The following is a 23,763-nucleotide window of genomic DNA, read 5'->3' as shown; positions in this document are numbered from 1 at the left end:
GATGTTGCAGCTTTTTAACAGGCACCAAAGAAAGTCACCAGAATGATTCAAAGGATGGATCAGTTTGAATTCTGTGAAACTATTATGTACATTGAGCATGTTTTCAGTTGAAAAGGCAAGCTCGAGGTTGGTAAGGTTATTATTTTCCAGATTCTAAAGGGACTAGATGATTCAGAGCTCGAAAGGTTTTCGAGAACAGTAGAGCCAGAGGTCACAGAGATAAAGGGGGTAAATTCAAAGCCAATCTACTGAAACAATATTTCACTAAGTGGTCGATATATGGAACAGATGTCCTACTTGGAAGCAGTTAATATTGTCTCTAACATGAATACGACTGATGTCAGTCATAGAATGCCATTTCGGGATACAGCATGGAAAGAATAGATGGTGAATGAGATGGTAGTTTGTCTTTTTTTTTCCTTTCCAGAATTCCCTCTGTTTCTATGTGTTTCAGCACAAGCGTGCGGCTGAGAGGCTGTGCCTATGGATTGTGGACCAGTGCATGGGGCAGTACACGAATCCATTTTAGTGCCTATCCTACCCTTAAAATCCAAATCTTTCCTAGTAACAATGTTGATGTCCCTTCGTTGAACAGTGAAACTTGATATCAAATAAGAGATCAGAGGTCAGACTCTCTGTCTCCTACAGGAATGTAGCGATTCCTATGGGCCCTTAGGGCTGATTGAAATGAAGTGAGCTAGAGTCAGCTTGGGGAAGAAAACTGGAAACTAAACAAGAATTGTGCAGTGATGCGACTTTGCTAATGCATTCTTAAATTCAAGCAATAGATAAGGACCTGAAAGCGAGTGAATATTTTTCTGGGAGGGGATCATGTGTGACATGCATAAGAACAACAATGGGTGGAACAGCACGTGCAATTCATGTTGGATTTTACTATTTTCGTCATTTAAACAATTTAGCAATCAGACTCAGTGGATATTTCACTCCATTCTTTAACTCCTCTCTGAATTTTCTCTGGGTCCCTGCATAAATAAATGGATTGATACTGGAACTCAGAAGCTGAAGCATATATCCGCTTTGGTCGAGAATAAAATTTGACTGATCGAAATTAGAACCGGAAAAATAATTGAATTTCGCAATTCGGACATAAAGGAAGTTTATAAGAAGTAGCAAATACAGCAGGATAAAGCTTCCTGAGATGCATAAGAGTAAAACCATGGAGTTTCTCCGCTTCTCCATCTCTGGGTCACTCCGATTCTCTCCATTGTTGTTGACCGTGAGTCTCTTGCGGGCTTTACTGGCCACTAGAATGTCTCTGACAGTCAGAGCATTGAACAGTAAAATCAGAATGAATGGGAGACAAGGGGTTAAAATCTGGTGAATCCAGTCATATGCCGCCCATGCTGGTGAAGTATAAAATATTAATTTTATGCTGCAGAACCAGGATACATTGTTAATTATATACACAGGTTCAAACTGAAAATATCGGAAGGTATTTATTAAGCAACTCAGTGTGCAGACTGTTCCTATCACACGAGCTGCCGTTTTCTCAGTGCAGTATTTTATTTTCAACTTCTGGCAACAAATTGCCATAAATCGATCAAATGTGAAAGCGACCGTTACCCAGACAGAACAGTCTATGATCGCATAGTTTAGGGCAATACGGAGACTGCATACTGGTGTGATAAACATGAAACTGCCAGGGAAATAAATACCAACAATTCGGTTTAATATCACAGTAGTGATCATGACTAGGAGATCCGTCACTGCCATGGACGTCAGGTAATAAGTGATGCAACTGGAGAGGCCACACCTTCTTCGGCACAGAATCACAATCACTGCCAGGTTAGCTGTAATAGAGACAGAGAGAGTCAGAGGAAGAGAAAGAGTGTATGTTTGTGAAAGAGCTAGAACAGGAAAATTCCTGGTACGAGTCAAAAAAATCAGTTTTACAGAATCCTGAGTAAAATTCTCTAACACGTGATACTGAGTGGAAAATTATCGCTTAACATCTGGGCGCATGTTTATGGGTTTTAAATAATTTGGGTTAGAAAATCAGACAGGACAATAACATAGGAATATAAAATAATGCAATCGAGCATAAGAGAGAACAAGAAGGGATCGGAAACCCATTGACTCCAAAACAGGAACAGCAAACAGATAGGAAAAGTAACTTCAATAACATATTCTAGAACATATTGAAGAGAGTAAATAATCCAATAACGGACAATAAAAGTAAAAAAGAACAGGAAGGTAGGAAAAACTTGCATTTAAAATAGATTATGTCCTGCTGAGGACCCAAATAATTGCTGCAAAATGATTAATTGTTGGTAAATTCGACAGTCAGCTTGCTGGAAACATTTCTCAGACAGAACCAAATGGACAATAAATGTTTCATCACTCTGTTGTTGAAGACACAATGATAACTCAAACAGTTTCTCCTGTTAGTCCCCTGGGAAATTCTGTGTCGACCTGCATCAGTGGAACTGGCAGGCGATGAGGTCTCATCCCTCCTGCAATGCAACCATTTCTCAGTGCGCTGAGCTGTCAGCATAGATGGTCAGCTTAGCCCAGTAGTTGGTACTGAAATTAAAGCTTTTTGACTCAGATGCGAGAGACACCACCAGTTAAACAAAATATGGAGAAACAATTGAAGATAGGAAATGTCCGGGACATTGCCAGGGGCTTGGAGCAGAAGACACATTCGATCCATTGTGCACAGTGTGGAGCAGTTGGCAGCAGCTCATGTGGAGAGGAGAGCCAGGCTGAAGCAATAGGAGTTAAAGTCTGCCATCAAAATCACTGTGCGCTGTGATTTTAGGGTAAGTACAGATTCATTCATAAAACGGCTACTTGCCACATAGCTTATATTTCTGTGAACAAGTGGCAGACTAATAATTTTCCTTCAATAATTTCACTCATTAAATTCAGTCAAGAATTATTTAATTGTTGAATAATTCTAATCAGTAAATCACTTATAAAACGTAGCAGTCGCTGTCAATACCATGAATACCGTAGAACTTGTACACTGTGGTGACAGTAATAAATCATCCTGAGTAACAGCGTCAAAACACAATAGAACTACAATTACACTGTGATTACCGTGTGGTAATTCACCCACAGTAACAGTGTCAATAATATAGTAGAACTACATTTGCACCGTGATAACAGTGTGATCATTCACCCACAGTAACAGGGTCAAAAACACTTGTTATAGAGAGATACAGCACTGAAACAGGCCCTTCGGCCCACTGAGTCTGTGCCGACCAACGACCACCCATTTGTACTAATCCTACATTAATCCCATGTTCCCGACCACATCCCCACCATTTTCCAACCAACTACCTACACTAGGAGCAATATATAAAGGCCAATTTACCTCCCAACATGCAAGTCTTTGGCTGTGCGAGAAAACTGGAGCACCTGGCGAAAACCCACGTGTTCACAGGGAGAACTTGCAAACCCTGCACACCCAGAACGGAACCTGGGTTTCTAGAGCTGTGCAACTGCAGTGCTAACAGTTGCGCCACTGTGCCACCCCAATTGTGGCAGTGTAATAGCTCACCCACAGTAATTTTCAATAATGCAATAGAGCTACATTTTCATCGTGATAACAATATGATAATTGACCCTAAGTAACAGTATCAATAACACAATAGAACTACATTTACAGCGTGGTAAGTGTGATAATTCACCCAGAACAACCGTGTCAGCAACACAATGGAACCTCATTTACAGCATGTTGGCAGTGTGGCAATTCACCCAAAGTAACACTATCAATTACACAAAAAACTACATTTACAGCATAATAACAGTGTGATAATTCACCCACAGTAACCGTGTCAATAATACCATAGAATTATATTTACTCTGTGTCACGGATCGGTAATTATTTTTCTCCTCGTATTAAAAACAGTTTGCGTGCCTTTAAAACTCTTTTGAAACAGTGCACCTTTAAGGGGGAGAAAATTCTGGAGAAATCGTGTGCCACAGCTGCAATTTTGTTACCCTGGGCAACAGAAGGAGGGAGAGAGAGAGAGGTCACATGGTAATTCTTCCACTTGCCTGTGTATGCAAGTGGCAGAAACTGGCTGAAATCAGATAGTTCTCAGAGGCTTTCCCACCAAGCGTACTGAAGAGAAGAAAGCAGTCTATTGCCTCTGAGCAAAATCTCTACAAAAAGAGTGACAAGCCAAGTTAATTCCCTGACTAAAGAAGAAAAGCCTTTCCTTTCAAAAAAAAAACATTTACATTGCTGTGCTCATCGTTCAAAGAACGGTTTAATGCTTCCTGCAGCCGAAGAGTTTAATGCTTATCTACTGAAGGACTATTTTCATCAAATCCGGATGGAAACTTCGAGTGGCTTTTGACTATTTCCACATTAGAAGACCTCATCGATCAGAAACAAAACCTACAAAAGCTTACTTATTTTATTTATTCTTAAGAGACAGATAATTTTTTAAAACTCCACTTTTAAAAAGAGTCAGCTGTTAGTTTTTTTAAGTGTATGCGTTCGAATGTGGGAGTTAGGTTAAGATAAGAAGTTATAAGGTCTTTAGACAGCGGTTTATCTGAATATTGTTTAAGATTTAGTTTTTTTAATAAATAGTTTATTTGTTGTTGTCTGAAGTTACCTGGTTTGGTCTGTTTCATTCTGGGGTAACGAGAGTGTTTATTTTGACTGTTTTCCGATTGCGTGTGAAAACTTAATAATATGCTGCGACCTGTGGAGTGATGAGACTGAATTGACAGTGCGTTGCTCCCGCCATGGTCATAACACAACGTGATAACAGTGTGATAATTCACCCACATTAAGTGTCAGCAACACAATAGAACTAAATTTACACTGTGAAATGGCACAAGTACGGGGAGATATACAGTTACAAGCTCTAAATTACACTACCAAACAGGAGAAATGACACTGGTTAATGGGCAAATTATACAGCTAAAGAAGATAAATTGTGCCGCCAAAGTAGAAGGTGATGCAGGAAAACAGAAGAAAAATACGCTGGTAATTTAAAGAAATGAAAGCATTAATGACAAAACGTTATATCAGTAAATTTCCAAGAAGTTATATTAAAATGGAGAAATTATAACGCTAAAGTGGAAACAAATAATACTGTAAACTAGGTGAGATTATATAAAATTGAAGGGAAGGAATCTTCCCGTTAAAGTAACGAAAGTATCCAATTAAAGGAGAGAAAGGATAGCATTAACATGGAGAAGCGTTAGTCATAAATAAGGTCAGTGAGAAAGTTAATCAATGATTTACGTAACTAATATTTAAGGGCAGTACGTTACCTGGAATCCCGATAGCTGCAAGGATGGGATAGTAAATGGCAAACACCAGACCTTTTACTGATCCGTGCATTTTTGTCAGAAGCTCTGAGCACGCTCTAAACTGCACTCAAAGCTTGTAATATTTATACCTGATGTCAGGCTCCAGGGAGATAATTAGATATTTTGATCTTTTACGTTAATTACACGAATTGAAACAAACAGATTAGTGCATCTGCTGCCAGACTCGTGTTTTTGTTTTGATAGAATGGAATGTTTTTGAAAGGATTGAACACGGTTCTAAAGTGAAATACCCAGATATTACAAAATGATGTTTGTTACAGTTATGATAATGAAATGAGTAATCGGTGGTTGCAGTGGTGAAAGTGAATCCTCGGGTTTAAACCCTTTAGGGCTGAGCTAGCTGCTCACAGCACAAGGTATATTCTGGTCCTGAAGGAAAATATAGTAAATGTCAATCTCCTGATCGCTATTCAGCTCCACACCGTGTGATCCCGAGTCACATCCATTTAACCCCAAATCCCTCTTAGATAGTATATCCACTTCAGTGCAGTTGATAGTATTCAGCGTGGACTGGTCTAGGTTAGCACTGCACTATTAATGTGTATAAGTGCAGTCTTGCACATTTCAGTTTTGCATGGAAACGTCCAGTTCAGCACGGTTGCCTTCACTATTGATTGTCAAGTTTGGTATGGTTATATTCAGTGAAGACAAGTCCAGTTGATTATATTTACATTTAGTGTGGACTGGTCGAGGTCGACGCGCGTTTATATGCAATATGGAGAGGTCAGGTTCAGTACTCCCACAATAACTGTGCAGAGGTTTAGTTCAGCACAGTTACTCTCAGTGTGAACCGGTTCAGCCCGTTTACATTCATTACATAGATCCAGCTGTGCACGCGAATTCTCAGTGTTGAAAAGTACGATCCAACATGGTTGCATTCAATGTTGACTGGTCAATTGCAGTACAGTTGCATTCGGTAGAAGCAAGTGCAATTAGTTCGGTGATATTTAGAGTTGATTGGCCAGGTATGCACGGTAATATTAAGTGTCTGAAGTTCCAGTTCAGCACACTCACATTCAGAGTAGACAGATCCAGTTCTGTATTGTTACATTCAGAGGCCAGCTTCAGTTCGCCAGATTCCATTGAATGTGGACAGGCCCAATTCATCGCCGTTACTGCCAATGTGATTTTGGCCAACTCAGCATGTTTATATCGAGTGTACAGATGGGTAGTTGAGCACGATTACTGTTAGCCTGCTGAGGTCTGGTACTGCACAGTTAGTTTCAGCGTGGAGAGGTCCAGTTTATCAGTCATATTTATTGTAGAAATGTTCAGACTTCGCACAGCTGCATTCAGTGTGGACTGATCCAGTTCAGCATGATTGCATTTAGTGTACAGAGATCCAGCTAAGTGAGGTTGCATTCGGTGTGGACAGGATTTTGGGTGTCAGGAGGTGGGTTGCTCTGTGCAGAGTTCCGAACCTCTGACCTGCTCTTAACGTCACAGTCTATATATTACTGGTGCAGTTAATTTTCGACAGTTGAATGTCGACCTTTGCTGCAAGATCCTTTTATTTCTTGATGCGAATTTCTGGCAAGGCAGGCATTTGCTGTCCATCCTAATTGCTCTGATTTATACCATTTCCTAGCTGTTATTAGGAGGCCTATAAATTGCTCTCAAATGCCTTAGCTTCTCCTTTTTATTTCGAATCTCTACTCATACTGATTTTATGTCCTACTCTTTCGAGCCAAGATCCGTCAATTCTACTGTCCTTATGTAACCCCTTATTATCAGGGCTACCCTACCTGGTTTTTCATTATGTATGTCTTTATGAAATCTCAGATACCCCGGAATATTTATTTCCCAACCTTGGTCACCATGCAAACACCTCTCAATAATGCTATTAGAACAACTCATTTATCTTATCTGTGCCATTAGCTTGTCTATCTTGTTACAAATCCTCCAGGCATTAAGATAAAGGTTTTAATTTTAAATTTCTGCCATTTTGCCCTGATTTTACCTTACTTACTGATACAAAGTTAGCATTAACTCTGTCGCTTCCTGTCACCTTCTGTTAAACTTTAATCAAAACTGCTCTGTTCCCTTCACTTTATTCTCTTTACATTTATAAATTCCCCATCATTTTAAGCCTCCCAACTTTGCTTTTATTTTAAATCACCGAATATAACCTTAGTTATTGGATTCTCCTGGACATTGGTCCCATTCTGGTCTAAATGGACATCGATCCAAAGGAACATTTCCCTCCTTCTCCAGTACGAGAGCCAGTGACCCATGAAAAGAAATTCTTGCCTCCCATACCACTGTTGGAGCCAGGAATTCAACTGATAGCACTGATCAGTCATTCCTTTATCGCTCGTAAATTCTGTCCCTTTCACCAAACACCTGGGGCAGGGTAAAGCTACATTGATCAGCTGTTCATCTGTTACCTGGACATACTGTCTAGTTCACTAGACACTGGGGTCTGAGTGAAATAATTTCAGATGATATTCTTCTATTAGCTTTGAATTTTGTTCATTCACCAAGCACCTGGAGCAGGTATAGTTACAGTGATCAGCTTTTCCTCTATTACCTGGACATCTTATTCAATTGATGAAACACCCGCGCCAGTCAGAGATACTTTAATCTGCTCATTCTCGATTTCCCGGACATTTTATCCTAATAACCATACATTTGGGGCAAGCTAAAGAACAAATTGACGGATATTGTTCAATTACCAGTGCATTCTGTTCCCTTTTCAAAATCTGGGTCAGGCTAACGATATTTTGATCAGATAATCTTCTATTATCCGACCTTTAAGATATGTGTTTGGTGTGCATGTGTGTAAAACATAAAGTGTGGTTAATAAGATTGGTGAGCTGCAGGCACAAATACTCACGTGTGGATAGGACGTTCTGGCAATGTCTGAGACCTGGCTCAATAAAAGGAATGATTATTTGCTTAATATTCATGGATGTAAGGCATTCAGGAAAGAATGAGAAGGAAAAAAGGAGAATGGCCGTTTTGATTAAGAAAAAAAATTGCATTGCTGCAAAAAATGTCCTTGAGGGATCGAAGACAGAATCTATTTCGTTGGAATTAAGTAAAAAACAAAATGAAGTAGCTATTATGATAATTGATGCATAATATGGGCCACAGAATAGTGTGAAGTAGATAGAGGAGCAGAATTGCAACGAAATTAACGAGAAGACAAGAGCGAAGGATTAGTTGTAAAGGGAGATTTTAATTACAGTAACATTTCATGAGGCAGTGGTTGTGTTAAGGGCAGAGATAAATGCAAATTTCGAAGCGCGTTCAGATGAATTTTCATGCGTAATTTATCTGCCAAAAGAGGAAAGAGACTTTGTTGGATCTAGTCCGGTATTGTCACTGTCGAGAAGCAGGTCAAGATCATGATCATAGTATTCAATGCTTAGATTAGTTATGCAGAAGCACAAGGAAAAAATAGATTTTAAAAAAATGCTGCTTGTCTGTGAAGTTGTGGAAGAGTGAATAATTGATTGGTTTGTTGCCGGGTCTAAAATGCAGCTTCGAACAGCTGTTATTTTAGCGACATAGCGCAGCAGTCGCCTTTAATGAACTCACAAAATTTAACAAAGAAGAACAGCTGGAATGTGCAACTTTGAGAGCAGCTTTTTGCAACATCAGAGGAAACGGAGCGAATGAAAGACACTTTGTCTTTTTGACAGTCAAACAGAGTTTGAAAGTGCTCAGAACTGAACAGAGGGGCCAGAAATGTAACAGGGGTGTGAGATAATGGGCGGGATTTCGTGGTTAGCGGCGAAGTGACGACGCTCACTTCTGATCACTCTGAGAAATGTGAACTATTCTAGTTCGTTGCAGCACGTACCACGGATCAAAGAAGCTGCAAAACCTCGCAGCGAAGCTCATTGCCGTTGAAGCCACGCCTTCGAATGAAGTCACGATCTAAAGACACGCCCAATAGGTCAGGCTTCGTTTGAAAAGCAAGTGAGTGTCTTGAACTACTTAAATAGTTATAACAGTGCAGTTCAATTCGTTGCAGAAAGCGCTCTTTGAAAGTGCTGCTGAATCTTACACTGCGATTTTATAAGGCTTTTTTAGAAGTTTGAAATGTTGATTTATAGGTACATAAAGAAGGATGTAGAAATTGATTATGATAGTCGATAGTCAGAAGCTGTTTCCCAGGGTGGAAGAGTCAGTTATTAGGGGACATAGGTTTAAGGTGCGAGGGGCAAAGTTTAGAGGGGATCTGCGAGGCAGGTTCTTTACACAGAGGGCGGTGAGTGCCTGGAACTTGCTGCCGGGGGAGGTGGTGGAAGCAGGTACGATAGCGACGTTTAAGAGGCATCTTGACAAATACATGAATAGGATGGGAATAGAGGGATACGGACACTGGAAGTGCAGAAGGTTTTAGTTTAGGCAGGCATCACAATCGGTGCAGGCTGGGAGGGCCGAATGGCCTATTCCTGTGCTGTACTGTTCTTTGTTCTTTGATATGGCACTAGCTGTTTTGATGGAAGATTTATCGATGGCTCCAAAATGCACTTTATGTTAAAAACAACCACTGCTGCAATAAGAGCTAGTGAACGTTAGCACGTCAATGTAAAAATAGATGTGATGAGCAGCAACCAGACGAGAGCAGATTCAACAGAAATGGCACATCAGTAACTTCCTCAAAAAAGGTCAAACGGCACTGAAATGTTACCAAGTAACAGGCGAGTTGTTGCAAATATAATCATATCTGCATATTTGATTTATAACGCTTTGCCATCCAGTCAGCCATCCTTCTAACAGCTTTTCAGAGAGACAGCAAATTAGATCATCAACAATCACAACGGCTCGGGCTTTTCCCACACTGATTCATAAATGTTACATTTCTCCATGGAAATTCAAGGTCATAGGGATTTTTCCGAACGCAACTTTATCCAGATTTTAAGGCAGTATCTCTCGCTGTTAAAGATTGCAAAAGATATTCCATATCCTCCATATCTCCCACACCCAAACATCACGAAACCTCTCTTTGGTTTTATTCACCAGTCTCCCTCTCTCGCGCCTAAACATTACTCATTTCCAGGGGTTTGAAGGCTTTCAAAAAAACTCTTGCATTTACATTTTAAAAAGTGGCACATACAACAGGAGCAGCTAAATTTCTCGAACGTGGATATGGGAATCAAGCAAAAAACTCCAAGTGAAAATTAAACAGAAGCGATAATTTCATTGCATATAATTTAATAGTGTTTATGGATGTCTGTGCTCTCCCCGGAAGACTCCGTGCCTGCTGATACAAGTTTTAAGTAAATGAACGCATAATCTAGTTCTAGTTGTGGGTAATCAGCCCAAATTGACGAAATACATGACCCTGCCACTTTACAAAGCAACGCATCAGGGGCTCCTCCAGAGCCGATTGAAGTGCACTGCAACTTCTGGTGTTCGGTACAAATGTGATCGCCTGAATTTGGGATACAGTTCTAACCCTCAATAGGCTCAGCGGTAGCTATTATTCGGACCACAAAATCTGCCCAGCGAGTCTAGAATGGAACGGAGCAGACAGGAAAAGATTATGTCATTTCTGTCAGTGGGCGAATATGCCAAATGTTAATGGATCAGGTTCAACCCTGTCATTGAAAGGCCCAACCAATGTTTTATAAATGATCAGCAAAGCTTCCTTGTTCTTGTACTCTATGCCACTATATATAACACTCAAGTTCCCGCATTCATTATTGACAGCTTTATGAAATTTTCCTCATCCTTCAAAGATTTGTATAACTGAACCCTCAGGGCTATCTGTTTCTGCATTCTCTTTAAAATAGTACCATTAGTGTAATATTGTCTTATCTAACCTTTTCCGCCTTAAGTGCATCATTCCACACTTCTTTGCAACAAATTCCATCTGTCATGCGTTGGTCCATGTCACCAGTCTGTCTTTGTCGACCTGAAGTCTGTTCCTATGCTCCTCACTGTTCACTACATTTACAAGTGTTGTGTCATCTGCAAGCTTTGAAATCTACCCTATATCCCCGAGTCCAGGTAACTGACAGACATTAGAAAGAACAGTTCCGAAGAAGGGTCACTGACCCGAAACGTTAACTCTGCTTCTCTTTCCACAGATGCTGCCAAACCAAATGACATGTTGTGTTGTATTAAAACGTCAGAATTGAGCCGAGATATTGAGGTGATCCTGCCACTTTATAAATCACTGATGAGACCAGGAGTCAGTTGCCAGCGTCTGCCAGAGCTGGCGGGCAGCCATAAAGGCGGGGCTAAAGTGTGGCGAGTCGGAGAGACTTAGTATTTGGCAGGAAAAAAGACAGAGGCGCAAGGGGAGAGCCAACTGTGTAACAGCCCCGACAAACAAATTTCTCTGCAGCACCTGTGGAAGAGCCTGTCACTCTAGAATTGGCATTTATAGCCACTCCAGGCGCTGCTTCACAAACCACTGACCACCTCCAGGCGCTTATCCATTGTCCTTCGAGATAAGGAGGCCAAAGAAGAAGAAGAAGATGAGACAGCACTTCGATTATTGTCTACAGTTCTGGACACCACAGAGTATTACAGCTGTCCAACGAGCACAAGAAAGAGCAACCAGAATGGGCGAATGGATGGATGGATTGAATTGTGAGGAGCGATAATGTAAATCGAATATGTGGTCACTGGAAAAGGAAACGCTGAGAAGTAATATGCTTACTGCTTTCCAGATTCTCGACGGACTGGATAATGTCGAGATCGACTTGTTGTTTCCACTTCGCCAAAACAGTAAAAGCAGACGCGATGGGCAGCGCTTGAAGGGAGTAAATTTAAAACGATTCTGCTGATGCAATGTTTCACTGGGTGATCTATCCAGGAATCAATATAACGAGCATCACATTAAAGTAGTTATGATTCATTTTTACAATGCACATTACGCAAACTCCATTCATAGAACAACATTTTGGAATATAAGAGTTGATTGTTACGAGCCTTGAAATGTAGTAAGTGTAGACTTCTTGGTCGGTCACAGGTGACCTTAGAAGTATGGGCTAAAATATTTTGTGTCCCTTGTTTTGTGTGCGGGAGTTGTGATCCACGACTGGCACACGTTGTTTCTGATCAGGTTGGAGAGCACATACATTTGGTGCACCCAACTATCGATTGGGATAATGTTAGAGTAAACAGTCAGAAAGGGAAGACTTTTCCGAAATATGTTCAGGAGACCTTCCTTGACAAGTATGTTCTCGGTCCAATTAGGAAGGAGGTACTTTTGGATCTGGTGCTGGGGAATGAGGTGGGCCAAGTGGGCCAAGTGTCTGTGGGAGAAACCTTGAGTAAGAGTGATCATCGTATCAGAAGGATTAGAATAATAACGGGGAAAAGCAAGCAGCAATCTAAAGTAAAACTTCTAAATAGGTAGAGAGCCAACATCGATGGAATGGGAAGGAATCTAGTCCGGGTAAAATAAACAAAAAAGTGACATGAAACACGGTAACAGAACAATGGGTGATCCTTAAGGAGGAGATGTTTGAGGTACAGGCTATGCACATTAAAACAAGCCAGAAGGTTAAGAGAACCAAAGCTAGGGCTCCTTGGATGACGGGGGAGATAGCAAGGATGATGAAACAAAAAAGTGTGTGTATGATGCATGGAAGATGAGTTCCTCAAGCGAGAGCCACGCCAAATACATTAAGTTAAGAGGGAAAGTGAAGGAGAAAATAAGACTAGCAGAGACAGAATTTGGGAATAGAATGGCAGTTAACATAAAAGCGCATACAGATGTCTTCAATCGACGTGTAAATAGTAAGCAGACAGTAAGAGGTGGGATGGGTCCTATTAGGGACAAATACGGTGATATATGCTTAGACAAGTATGCAAGGATAGAATGTTTATTGAGTACTTTGTATTGGCGCTCACTGAGTAAGACTATGCTGACAAAATATGGGAGTAGCAGAGATAGTAGAAGTAATGAAAGGGGTAAACAATGAAAGGCAAAAATGTACTTTTTTCGAGTGCTATGCTTAGAGTGAATATGTCGCCCGGTTTGGATGGCTTGCACCCCAGGATGCAAGTTGCTAAGCGAAGTTGGGATGCAGATAGCAGATGACTTTGCCATAAACTTCCTATCTTTACAAGATATGAGGGAGGTGACAGAGGATTGGACAGTGGCGATTGTCACACCCTTGTTCAACAAAGGGTGTAAGGACATTACGACATGCCAGATAGTATAACAGCAACGGTCAGTAAAGTTTGAGAGACAATAAGCAGGAAAAAAGTGACAGTCAGTTGAAGAGGTTTGAGTTTTGTGGAGAGCCAACACGGATTGTAAAAGGCAAATTCTGATTGACTAATCTACTTGAGGTTTTGGATGAATTGACAGAGAATGTTGATCATGGGAATGTAGTGGATCGTGATATATGGATTTTAAAACAACTGTTTGACAAAGTAGCAGGTAAGATGCTGGTGAACAAAATTGGGGCTCATGAAATTGGAGAGTTCCTGTCAGCTTGAACAAAAAAAAGGTTGGCTTAAGGAGAGAAAAAAGCGAGTTAGAGTAAGCGGTTGCCTTTTGTCAAACTATATATCACTTGGATATTGAAATACAGAGTGAAATTTCAAAATTTGCCAATGATTTCAAACTTAGAGGTATGACAAACAAATGAGTATAACGCCAGTCAACTGCAGCATGGGCAGACACGTAGCAGATGGAACTTAGCACAGAAAAGTTGAAAGGGGAGGCATTTTGGCAGAAGGGGCAAAGGAAGGCCATATAGATTTAATGGCACAATTCGAAAGAGTGCAGAACAGAAGGAACTGGTGTTCATGCCTACAAATATTTGAAGGTGGCAGGACAGATCAAGAGCGTAGTTAACAAAGCATACGGGATCTTGGTCTTTATATATAGATCTATTAAGTACAAAAACAGGGAACTTATGCTGAACTTTTATACCTGAACCTTTATGCTGAACCGTGTGCTCCTGGGTCATATTCACCTGACTACAAATCCCTCTAAGGGGGTGCATCCACTTCAACGCAGCTGACTGTATTCAATGTGGACTGGTCTATGTCAGCACGGTACTTTCAGTGTGCATAAGGGTGAGTTGTGCACGTTTATGTTTTGTGTGGAAAGGTCCAATTCAGCTCTGTTGTGATTAGTATTGATGGCCAAGTTCAGTACGGTTATATTCAGTGGAGACATGTCCAGTTGAGCACATGTGCATTTTGCGTGGACTGCTCAAGGTTGGCGTGGGTACATGTAGTGCGGAGAGTCAAGTTCAGCATGGTGAGAATCTGTGTGCCCAGGTTTAGTTCAGCACAGTCATGTTCTGGGTGCACTGGTTCAGTTCAGCACGGTTATTTTCGATGTTGATGGGTTCAGCCTAGTTATATTCCAGATGAATAGGTCCAGTTGTGCATGCTACCTCTCATTGTTCAAACGTCCAAAGCAACATGCTTGCATTAAGTGCTGACTGGTCAAGTTCAGTACAGTTGGGTTCGGTAGAGGCAGGCACAATTAGCATGGTGATACTTACTGTGGACTGGTCCAGGTCTGCATGACAATATTCAGTGTGGACAGACCCAGTTCAGCATGCTTACATTTAATGTGCAGTTGTCCAGTTAAGTGAGGTTGCATGCGCTGTGGACAGTCTTATTGGAATGAGGTGTGTTATGTGCCACAGACATCCCAGGCTCTGGCCTGCTCTTGTAGCCATGGTATTCATATGGCTGGTGCAGTTAAATTTCGGCCGTTGAATATCAACCTTTGTTACAAGATCCTTTTATGTCTTGATGTGCATCGCTGGCAAGTCACACATTTGTTGTCCACCCTGATTGCCTTTGATTACACAATATCCAACAGTACAGCTGCTACTAGGAGGCCTATAAACTTCTCTCACATGTCTTGCTTCTCCTTGTTATTTCACTTCTCTACCCATGCTGATTTTATTTCCTACTCTTTCTGGACAAGATCCTTCCTTACTACAGTCCTTATGTGATCCGTTATTATGAAGGCTGCCCTACCTTATTTTTAATTTTGTCTGTCTTTGCGAAATGTCAAGTTCACTGAAATATTTTTTCCCAACCTTGGTATCCATGAAACCACTTCTCAAAAATTCTATTAGAGCAAGCCATTTATCTCTATTTATGCCATTAATGCATCTATCTTGCTAGAAATCCTCTGGGCATTCAGATAAAGGGTTTTTAATTTTAAAATTCTGCCATTTTCCCCTGATTTTACCTTATTTACTGATGCAATATTAGCATTTAACTCTCTGTCGCTTCCTAACACATTCTGCTTAACTTCAACCAAATCACTTCACTGCTCGGTACCCTTGACTTTTCAATTTACATTGATAAATTCCTATCACTTTAAGCCTCCCCAATTTGTTATCTTATCCATCTATAATCTTAGTTATTGGATTCGCCTGGACATTGTTCCCAGCTCAGTTTAAGTGGGCCTCGTCCCAATGACACAGCTCCCTCTTTCCCCAGTACTGGAGCCGATAACGGATTTCAAATTGATAATACTAGGGGGAATCAAGCTTAATATAAAAAGCACAGAAGAGAGTTGCAAAATTAAACATATGTGCAAAGACGCAGTTCGAAAATTTACAAAACAAAAATAAGGAGTTGTCAGAAGAGTGGTGTGGCCAGTTGGGGACGAAAATGAAGATATATGGTCAAGGTTTAAGGCATGCCTGAGGCACTAAATGAACACTTTTACATCAGTGACTGCCACAGAAGAGGACTTTTCAAAACTATGGCCAAATGAGGAGGTTACTGGGACACCAGATGAGCTAAAATAGATGAATAGGACATAATAAAAATTCCAGTGGGACTTAAAGTGGTTGACTTATCTGGTCCAGATGAAATGAATATGAGATAGCTGAGAGAAATAAGGAGAGAAATTGTGCAGCTGCTGCGCACAAATCTTCAATTCCGCTCAGTTACTGGGGTGGTGCCAAAGCTCTGAACGATTACAAATGTCGCATCCTTGTGCAGAAAAGGGAAGAATGACAAGACTGTCAATTACAGGCTAGTCGGTCTAACATCAGTGCTGGGGAAGCACTTAGAAACAATAATCGGGGCCAAATCTGATTACCATCTGGACAGGCATACACTGATAAAGTAGAACCAGCACAGGCAGACGTATTAAGGGCAAATCATGTTTGACTAACTGGATTGAGTTTTTTGACGTGGCTACGTGGATGGTTGGTCAGGGCAGTGCAATAATGTTGTGTACATGGACGTTCAGAAGGTCAGATTTCCGACCTCTGTAAAGCTCTTTGAGAAAATTGAAATAAATACAGTGCATTCATTAAGAGAAATGTCCAGATTATTTAATTCCATTCTCACTGGTGCATGAATGTGCACGAGTGTTTGACATAGAGTGGAACAATGGACGTATCCTGGATGGTAACTAAACAATCATTGCACTATGTCCTACCTGTCAATGAATTCTGTGTGAATTCTATTGGTATCTACCCCTCCACCCTGAAATGATGCATCACAATGACATCAGGGGAGAGCACAGCTTTAGTGCTGGGTAGGGCTCATTAGCCAAGGGAATTAGTCTGTTTCCACAGATAAATCCAGTCTATCATCTTTACTGCGGAAACGGGGATTCTATACAAATAGAACGTGGTGGAAATGACATTGTTACTAAAGAATAATTGGATTGCAGCTCATAAAACCTTTACCAAGAGATCACCAATGTTCAAAAAAACAAAACAAAGTACTTTACATCTTGGAAATCGGAAATAGAAACAGAAAATTCTGGAAATATTCAGCAGGTCAGGCAGCATTTGTGTCGAGAGAAACAGAGTTAACGTTTCAGGTAAACAAGTTTCCATCAGAACTGATGAAAGGTTATTGACCTGAACCGTTAACTCTGTTTTTCCTCTCTCCACAGATGCCTCCTGGCTTGCTGTGTATACCCAGCATTTTCTCTTTTTGTTCACACCAGGTTCGATTTCTGTTGCAGATTCGCTCCTAAATTGTATATTATATTGGTTATATCGATAAACAGACAAACATGGATTGATGCAAAAGTAGGCAATTTGGTATGTTCTGGCACACAGCACCAAAAAGGTTGGTGGAATTAGATTCCATGGGAACTTTCAAAAGCAACGGGATGTGCGCTGGAAGAGAACTAATTTTCAGGGTTATCGGGGAAAAAAGTTGGGTTTTGGGGCTGAATTGAATAGCTCAGTTAAAGAGCCGACACATGCACGACAGGGCAAATTATTTCCTTCTCTGCTGGAAGATTCAATTATGCTAAATAAAGTAAATTGCATTTGCAATTTATAATTCAGAGATTTTGTAGATGCACTAGCAACAAGCCAGTTAATTAGATTACAGTGATATCTACATATATATTCTATATATTATTGAGTTTAATAAATATATATGTTATCAACAGATCACCTTCCTTCCAGAGAACACTCTTCAGCTATACGTTGGCCCATTGCCGATTCTCGTCCCCCTGAGAGCTTCGTTTATCTGAATATCAGCTGTTGTGGGATCAATTATTTACATTTTTGCGCATGACAGTGACTGAGCAGGGTTAGTTATTGATGTCAATTAGTGTGAGCTGCCACCAGGAAAAACTGATCTTTCCAGCTATCAGTTGTGTTTATTGGTTGGCATCCTTCCATCGATGAAACACGATGGACACGCAGAAAACAATCCATTTAGGCAGGGTGCCTTCTCTTGGTACATCAGTTGTAACAACCACAGAATCAGATTTATTCTTTAAGGAGCTCATGTTACACAATTCAACATGAATATTCAGTGAAGTCATACAATACGATTCCTTATGGTTATTTGGGTATGTTGTTATTGAGTTCACGATTTCCTATAGTCCTTGTTTCCAGACATGCCGTCCACAATAAATTAGTATTACCAATACAATGAATTGAAACAACACCAGCATACGAATTGATGCATCATCGTGTTCATCACACCAGTAGCTGTCAGGCTCCATCCGAATAATTACTCCCACCAGCTCACACGTGACGTTCTCACTTGTGGTCGTGTGGTGAGTAATGTCCACAACAGTCAATTGATTCAAGTCCTGAAGCTGTGGAAAACTTCTACTCCATTTCAAATCTCCTACAATATATAAAGACGAACAGAATCAAATAAAGGTTGCTGCAGATGGATATCATCCACATCAGGATGAAACAGCCCGAGATGACAAAGAGTCTGGATCTCCATCATTGTGTCACTCTGACTCTGCCCATTACTCTGGAGTGGGGGTGGGGGGCTGAATCTGCTCCGTGCTTTATTGCCAGTGAGAGTGAGTCTGAAGGTCAGTGAATTGAGAATACGAATCAGAAAGAATGGGGTTAAAATAAGTTAATTCCATGAGAAAGCTGAAATCATTGATGAAGTAAAACGGATAAATTTCAGGTCTGCAATTCCACTTGATAGTGTCAGTTATGTAGAACGCTTCATACATTAAACACCATGAGATGTTAATTAAACAGCCCAAAGTACAGACAAGTCTTTCGTGTAACCAGGGCCACCGTTTTCTCTGTGCAATATTTTCTTTTCAACTTTTGATATCAGATGACTACAAATCGATCAGATGTGATAGTGGCTGTTAATCAAATAGTCGTATTTCTGGATGCATAATTAACCTAATCCTGAGATTGCACACGTGAGTAATCGCCAGGACGCTATCATGACGATGATAATGACCAGGAGACCTGTCATTGCATGGAAACCAGGAACTGAGTGATAGATATGGAAAGTCCACACCTTCCTCAGGACAGAATCACAACTTACACTAAATTAACTGCCAGAGAAATAAAGAGGAGAAAGTATAGAATACGCTCCCAGAAGAAGTAATATGTTGATCTTCATGGGCCAGCTCCATAAAACAGCAGGGAGACCATGAACCAGTTGGTCCTGAAGTGACAGCATTTGTCTAGGCAAAAATATTGCCCGACTTACCAGGTGATCTGACGGCACTTATTAATTTCCATCCCAACTACCTAATCTGTTGACCATCTCTTGTAAAAACCACATTTTCCGCACTGCAGCACTCCCTCAATGTTTCTACGTGTCAACTGGAACTGTAGACTAAAGTCCTGATTGGGTCTTCAAGCCGATAACTCTTGAATGGAAAGTTATACCATTTAAATTGAGATTATACAGATTAAAATAAGTACACAGAATTAAGTAGAAGGACTCTTCAAAGAACATCCATGGTCATAGGGCAAACAGCAAATGGAAAAACAGTGAGAGTCAGGAAAGGTAAAAGTTGGGACTGCATTCGGATTTGGGCTTTCAAATAGATGATTGAGTGAATGTGAGCTGGTGATCTGGTCGGTAGGAATGGTCCTTGAAGCTAAAAGAGGAATCCGCAAAAAATGTTGGAGTGAAGCGTTGGATTTGGAATTGTACAGGACAGTGACAAGCAAATGGACAGAAACGTCTGTGTGAATTTTAAAGCTTTATTGGCAACGAGATGTGTCGGAACATCAGAACATTGAGCAAATGAATCAGAACGAACGGGGTTAAAAGTTTGCAGCGGAAAAAAACAGGAACATCAGGCCTGGGAAGAGCAGTGAGAGATAAACTGAACGGATGGGTGGAGTGAGAGATGAACCAAAGGGATAAGGAGGGAAGTGAGAGATAACCCTAAAGCAGATGGAGAGCAGTGACAGAAAAACGAACTGATTAAATCTGGAGGCTGGGATGTATGCTTCTGGGAAATGGATCATTAATGAATCCTGTCACTTATTTCATTATTCGGAATGATCAATAACATACTGAATTATAATTTAACTTCAGAAAGTTCATTGCTTAAAACCAATCACAAGTACATTGCCGAATAAATAAATCTACCAGTTGTCAAAGTGTTTATTATTTAGTCTAACCAGTAAATAATTAAAACATTTGAGTAATTTCACCATCAAGTTGTACAATTCTCGAACCAAGTAGCTCATTGATTTCGCTATTAAATACGGCCCAAAAATGTCAATGCAATAAAAAATACGAACTCCATGTCATTCCAATAGCCATGTCTACGCTTTGTTAATAATCTGTTGAGTTTTGAGATGACCAGAAGCCCGCCGTCTGCCTCTTCCACTCACATTATCTGGGGGCTATGTGGTTTAATGTTGGGACTTCCTTTAAACAGATGAGTACGGTTTTTGCAGCTTACACAATATTGCACTTGTTGGAGTTCACTGTTTACTTCAGAGCTGATGGACAGATTAGGCACATAGGAACAGTGTAGGCCCCGATTATGCCCCTCAAGCCTGCTCCGCTATTCAATTAAATCATGGTGGATGTGTGTTTTAACTCCACTCATCACCTCGGTTTATACTCCTTAATACTCTTGCCGAATGTGAGTTTTTACACTTCTAATTGATCTAGTCTCAACAGCATTTTGATGCAGCGAGTTCCAGCTTTACCATACCATCTGTGTGAGTAAATGCTTCCCCACTTTATCCATGAACGGCTTTCTTTAACTTTAAGACACCTGGACACCCCAACTGAGGAAATAACTATCTGTCTGTCTATGGGAACAAATCATAAATTCCCCTTAATCTTCTGTAGTCACGAATACAAACCTCTTCTCATAAGTTAGTACCCTAACGAACATGCGCAGCATGCACCCCAGGCTAATAAATGAAATCTTGTTGATCTGAGCATTTCCACATTGAAAGTTAGCCTGCACAACGGGACCTGTGCACGTGGAATCTAAACGGGCTGGACCCATCATAGAGTCATAGATTCATAGAGTCGTACAGCATAGAAACAGGCCCTTTGGCCCACCGCGTCCATGCCGACCATAATGCCTAGCTATACTAATCACACCAGCCTACATTAATTCCATAACCCTCTATGACTTACTCATTCAATTACCTGTCCAGATGCCTCTTAAATGTTGCTACTGTTCGTGCCTCCACCACCTCCTCTGGCAGCTCATTCCAGATACCCACTATTCTTTGTGTGAAAAATTTACCCCTTTGATCCACTTTAAACCTCCTCCCTCTCACCTTAAATCTATGCCCTCTAGTTTTAGTCACCGCTACCATGGGAAACAGACTCTGGCTTTCTACCCTACCTATGCCTCTCATAATTTTATATACCTCTATCATGACCACTCTCAGCCTCTGTCGCTCCAGGGAAAACAGACCCAGCCTATCCAATCTCTCTTTATAACTCAAGCCCTCCAATCCAGGCAACATCCTTGTGAATCTTTTCTGCACCCTTTCTAGCCTAATCACATCTTTCCTATAGTGCGGCGACCAGAACTGCTCACAGTACTCCAAATGCGGTCTAACCAATGTTATGTACAACTGTAGCATGACGCCCCAACTCTTGTACTCAGTGCCTCGGCCCATGAAGGCAAGTGTGCCATACGCCTTCTTCACCACCCTGTCTACCTGTGTTGCCACATTCAGGGAACTATGTACTTGCACCCCAAGGTCTCGCTGCTCAAGAACAATCCCCAGGGCCCTGCCATTCACTGTATATGTCCTGCCTTGGTTTAACTTCCCAAAATGCATCACTTCGCACTTGGCTGCATTAAATTCCATTTGCCAATCCCTTGCCCACTTTCCCAGTTGATCTATATCATGTTGTAACCTTAGACAACCTTCTTTACTGTCCACTATACCACCAATTTTGGTGTCATCTGAAAACTTACTAATCATGCCCCCTACATTCACATCCAAGTCATTAATATATATGACAACAACAGAGGGCCCAGCACAGATCCCTGCGGCACACCACTGGTCACAGACCTCCAATCTGAAAAGCAACCCTCCACTACCACCCTCTGCCTCCTATCACCAAGCCAATTTTACAACCAATTGGCTAGCTCATCCTGGATCCCATGTGTTCGAAACTTCAAGACCAGCCTACCCATGCAGGACCTTGTCAAAGGCCTTGCTAAAGTCCATGTAGACAACGTCCATCGCCCTGCAATCGTCAATCCTCTTGGTAACCTCCTCGAAAAACTCAAATTCGTGAGACATGATTTCCCATACACAGAGCCATGCTGTCTACCCCTAATCAGACCATGCCTTTCCAAATGCATATAAATCCTGTCTCTCAGAATCTCTTCCAGTAACATTTCCACCACTGATGTAAGGCTCACCGGCCTATAGTTCCCTGGCTTATCCCTGCTGCCCTTCTTAAATAAAGGCACAACATTAGCTATCCTCCAGTCTTCCAGTACCTCACCCGTGGCTAACGATGATATAAAAATCTCTGCCAGGGCCCCAACAATCTCCTGCCTTGCTTCCCATAGCAACCTGGGATACACCTGGTCAGGCCCTGGGGATTTATCCATCTTAATGCACTTTAAAACCTCCAACACATCCTGCTTTGTAATGTTGATATGCTCCAGGGTATCGCTGTTCCATCCCTTGAACTCACTAGCTTCCATGACCTTCTCCACGGTAATTACAGATGAGAAGTATTCATTTAAGACCTCGCCCATTACCCGTGGCTCCATGCATAGATTGCCACACTGATCCTTCAGGAGACCTACTCTCTTCCTAGCTACCCTGTTACTCGTAATATACTTACAGAATCTTTTAGGATTCTCCTTTATCCAAAGGCATTGAGAGTTATCAACATTGATAGTTACTGCATTGAACTGTTCCAGTCCACACTGAGAGTAACCATGCTGAACAGAAGCTGTGCACTTTGAATGTAACCATGCTGAACAGGACAATAAATGTATCCATGGTAAGTGTACCAGTTGATCTGAATGTCACCGTGCAGAACTTGTCCTGTGCACCGAAAGTAATCATGCTGAACTGTATCAGACTACACTGACTGTAACCGTGCTGAACTGGACCTCTACACAATGCATATAACTCCCCGACCTGGATCAGTCCAAGCTAAGTGTAGCTCTGCTCAACTGGGCCTGCACCCACTGAAGGTAACCGTACTGAAGACAATCGTGCTGAACATGTTCATTTCTGCACAAAATGGAAACATGATCAACTGCACCTATGCACACTGAAAGTATTCGTGCTGTCCTCGACATCAGCACAAGGAATGCACAGTCAGCTGCACTGAAGTCGGTCTACATTCTCAGAGGGATTTTGAGTCAGATGTCTGTGACCAGTGATCGCATGGACTGAAGCTGAATTATGATTGGGAGTGAGAACTTGAATGCATTTTCCTTCAGCACCAAAATATCCCCGATCAGTTATATCTTGTGGTGAGGGCACTTAACTCAGCATGAAGGGGTTCAAACAGGAGATTCTTCGTGTACAGGGTGCACTTTCACCATCTCAACATGGTAGTAAGCTTTTTGATATCCTTTATTAAGAAATATAGCAGGGACCATATTATAGTCTCTGGGTATTTCATTTTAGAGACGTAGCAGTGCTCTTTATAAAAATTCTATTCCATCAAATCATAAACATGATCCTGGCAGCAGCTGCACGAATCTGTTTGTTTCAATTAGTGTGATTGATGCAATAGATCAAACCACCTAATTATATCCCTGGAGCCTGATTTCAGGTATAAATGTGACAATATTTGACTATATTG

At 41.1% G+C, this 23,763-nt stretch overlaps 1 protein-coding gene across 1 annotated transcript; it reads right to left on the bottom strand.

The window, feature by feature from the left end:
• Positions 1–903: 903 nt before the first annotated feature.
• Positions 904–22,696, bottom strand: LOC137348800 (probable G-protein coupled receptor 139). The gene is made up of 3 exons (XM_068014044.1): positions 22,633–22,696; positions 18,166–18,342; positions 904–1,811 (listed from the first exon to the last, which is right to left on the bottom strand). The coding sequence occupies exons 1-3, from the start codon at positions 22,694–22,696 to the stop codon at positions 904–906; spliced, it is 1,149 nt and encodes a 382-aa protein (XP_067870145.1).
• Positions 22,697–23,763: the final 1,067 nt, after the last annotated feature.

This window comes from Heterodontus francisci, chromosome 34 (assembly GCF_036365525.1).
Source record: "Heterodontus francisci isolate sHetFra1 chromosome 34, sHetFra1.hap1, whole genome shotgun sequence".
Lineage (NCBI taxonomy): Eukaryota > Metazoa > Chordata > Chondrichthyes > Heterodontiformes > Heterodontidae > Heterodontus > Heterodontus francisci.
This window is presented reverse-complemented; position numbering and strand designations above follow the sequence as displayed.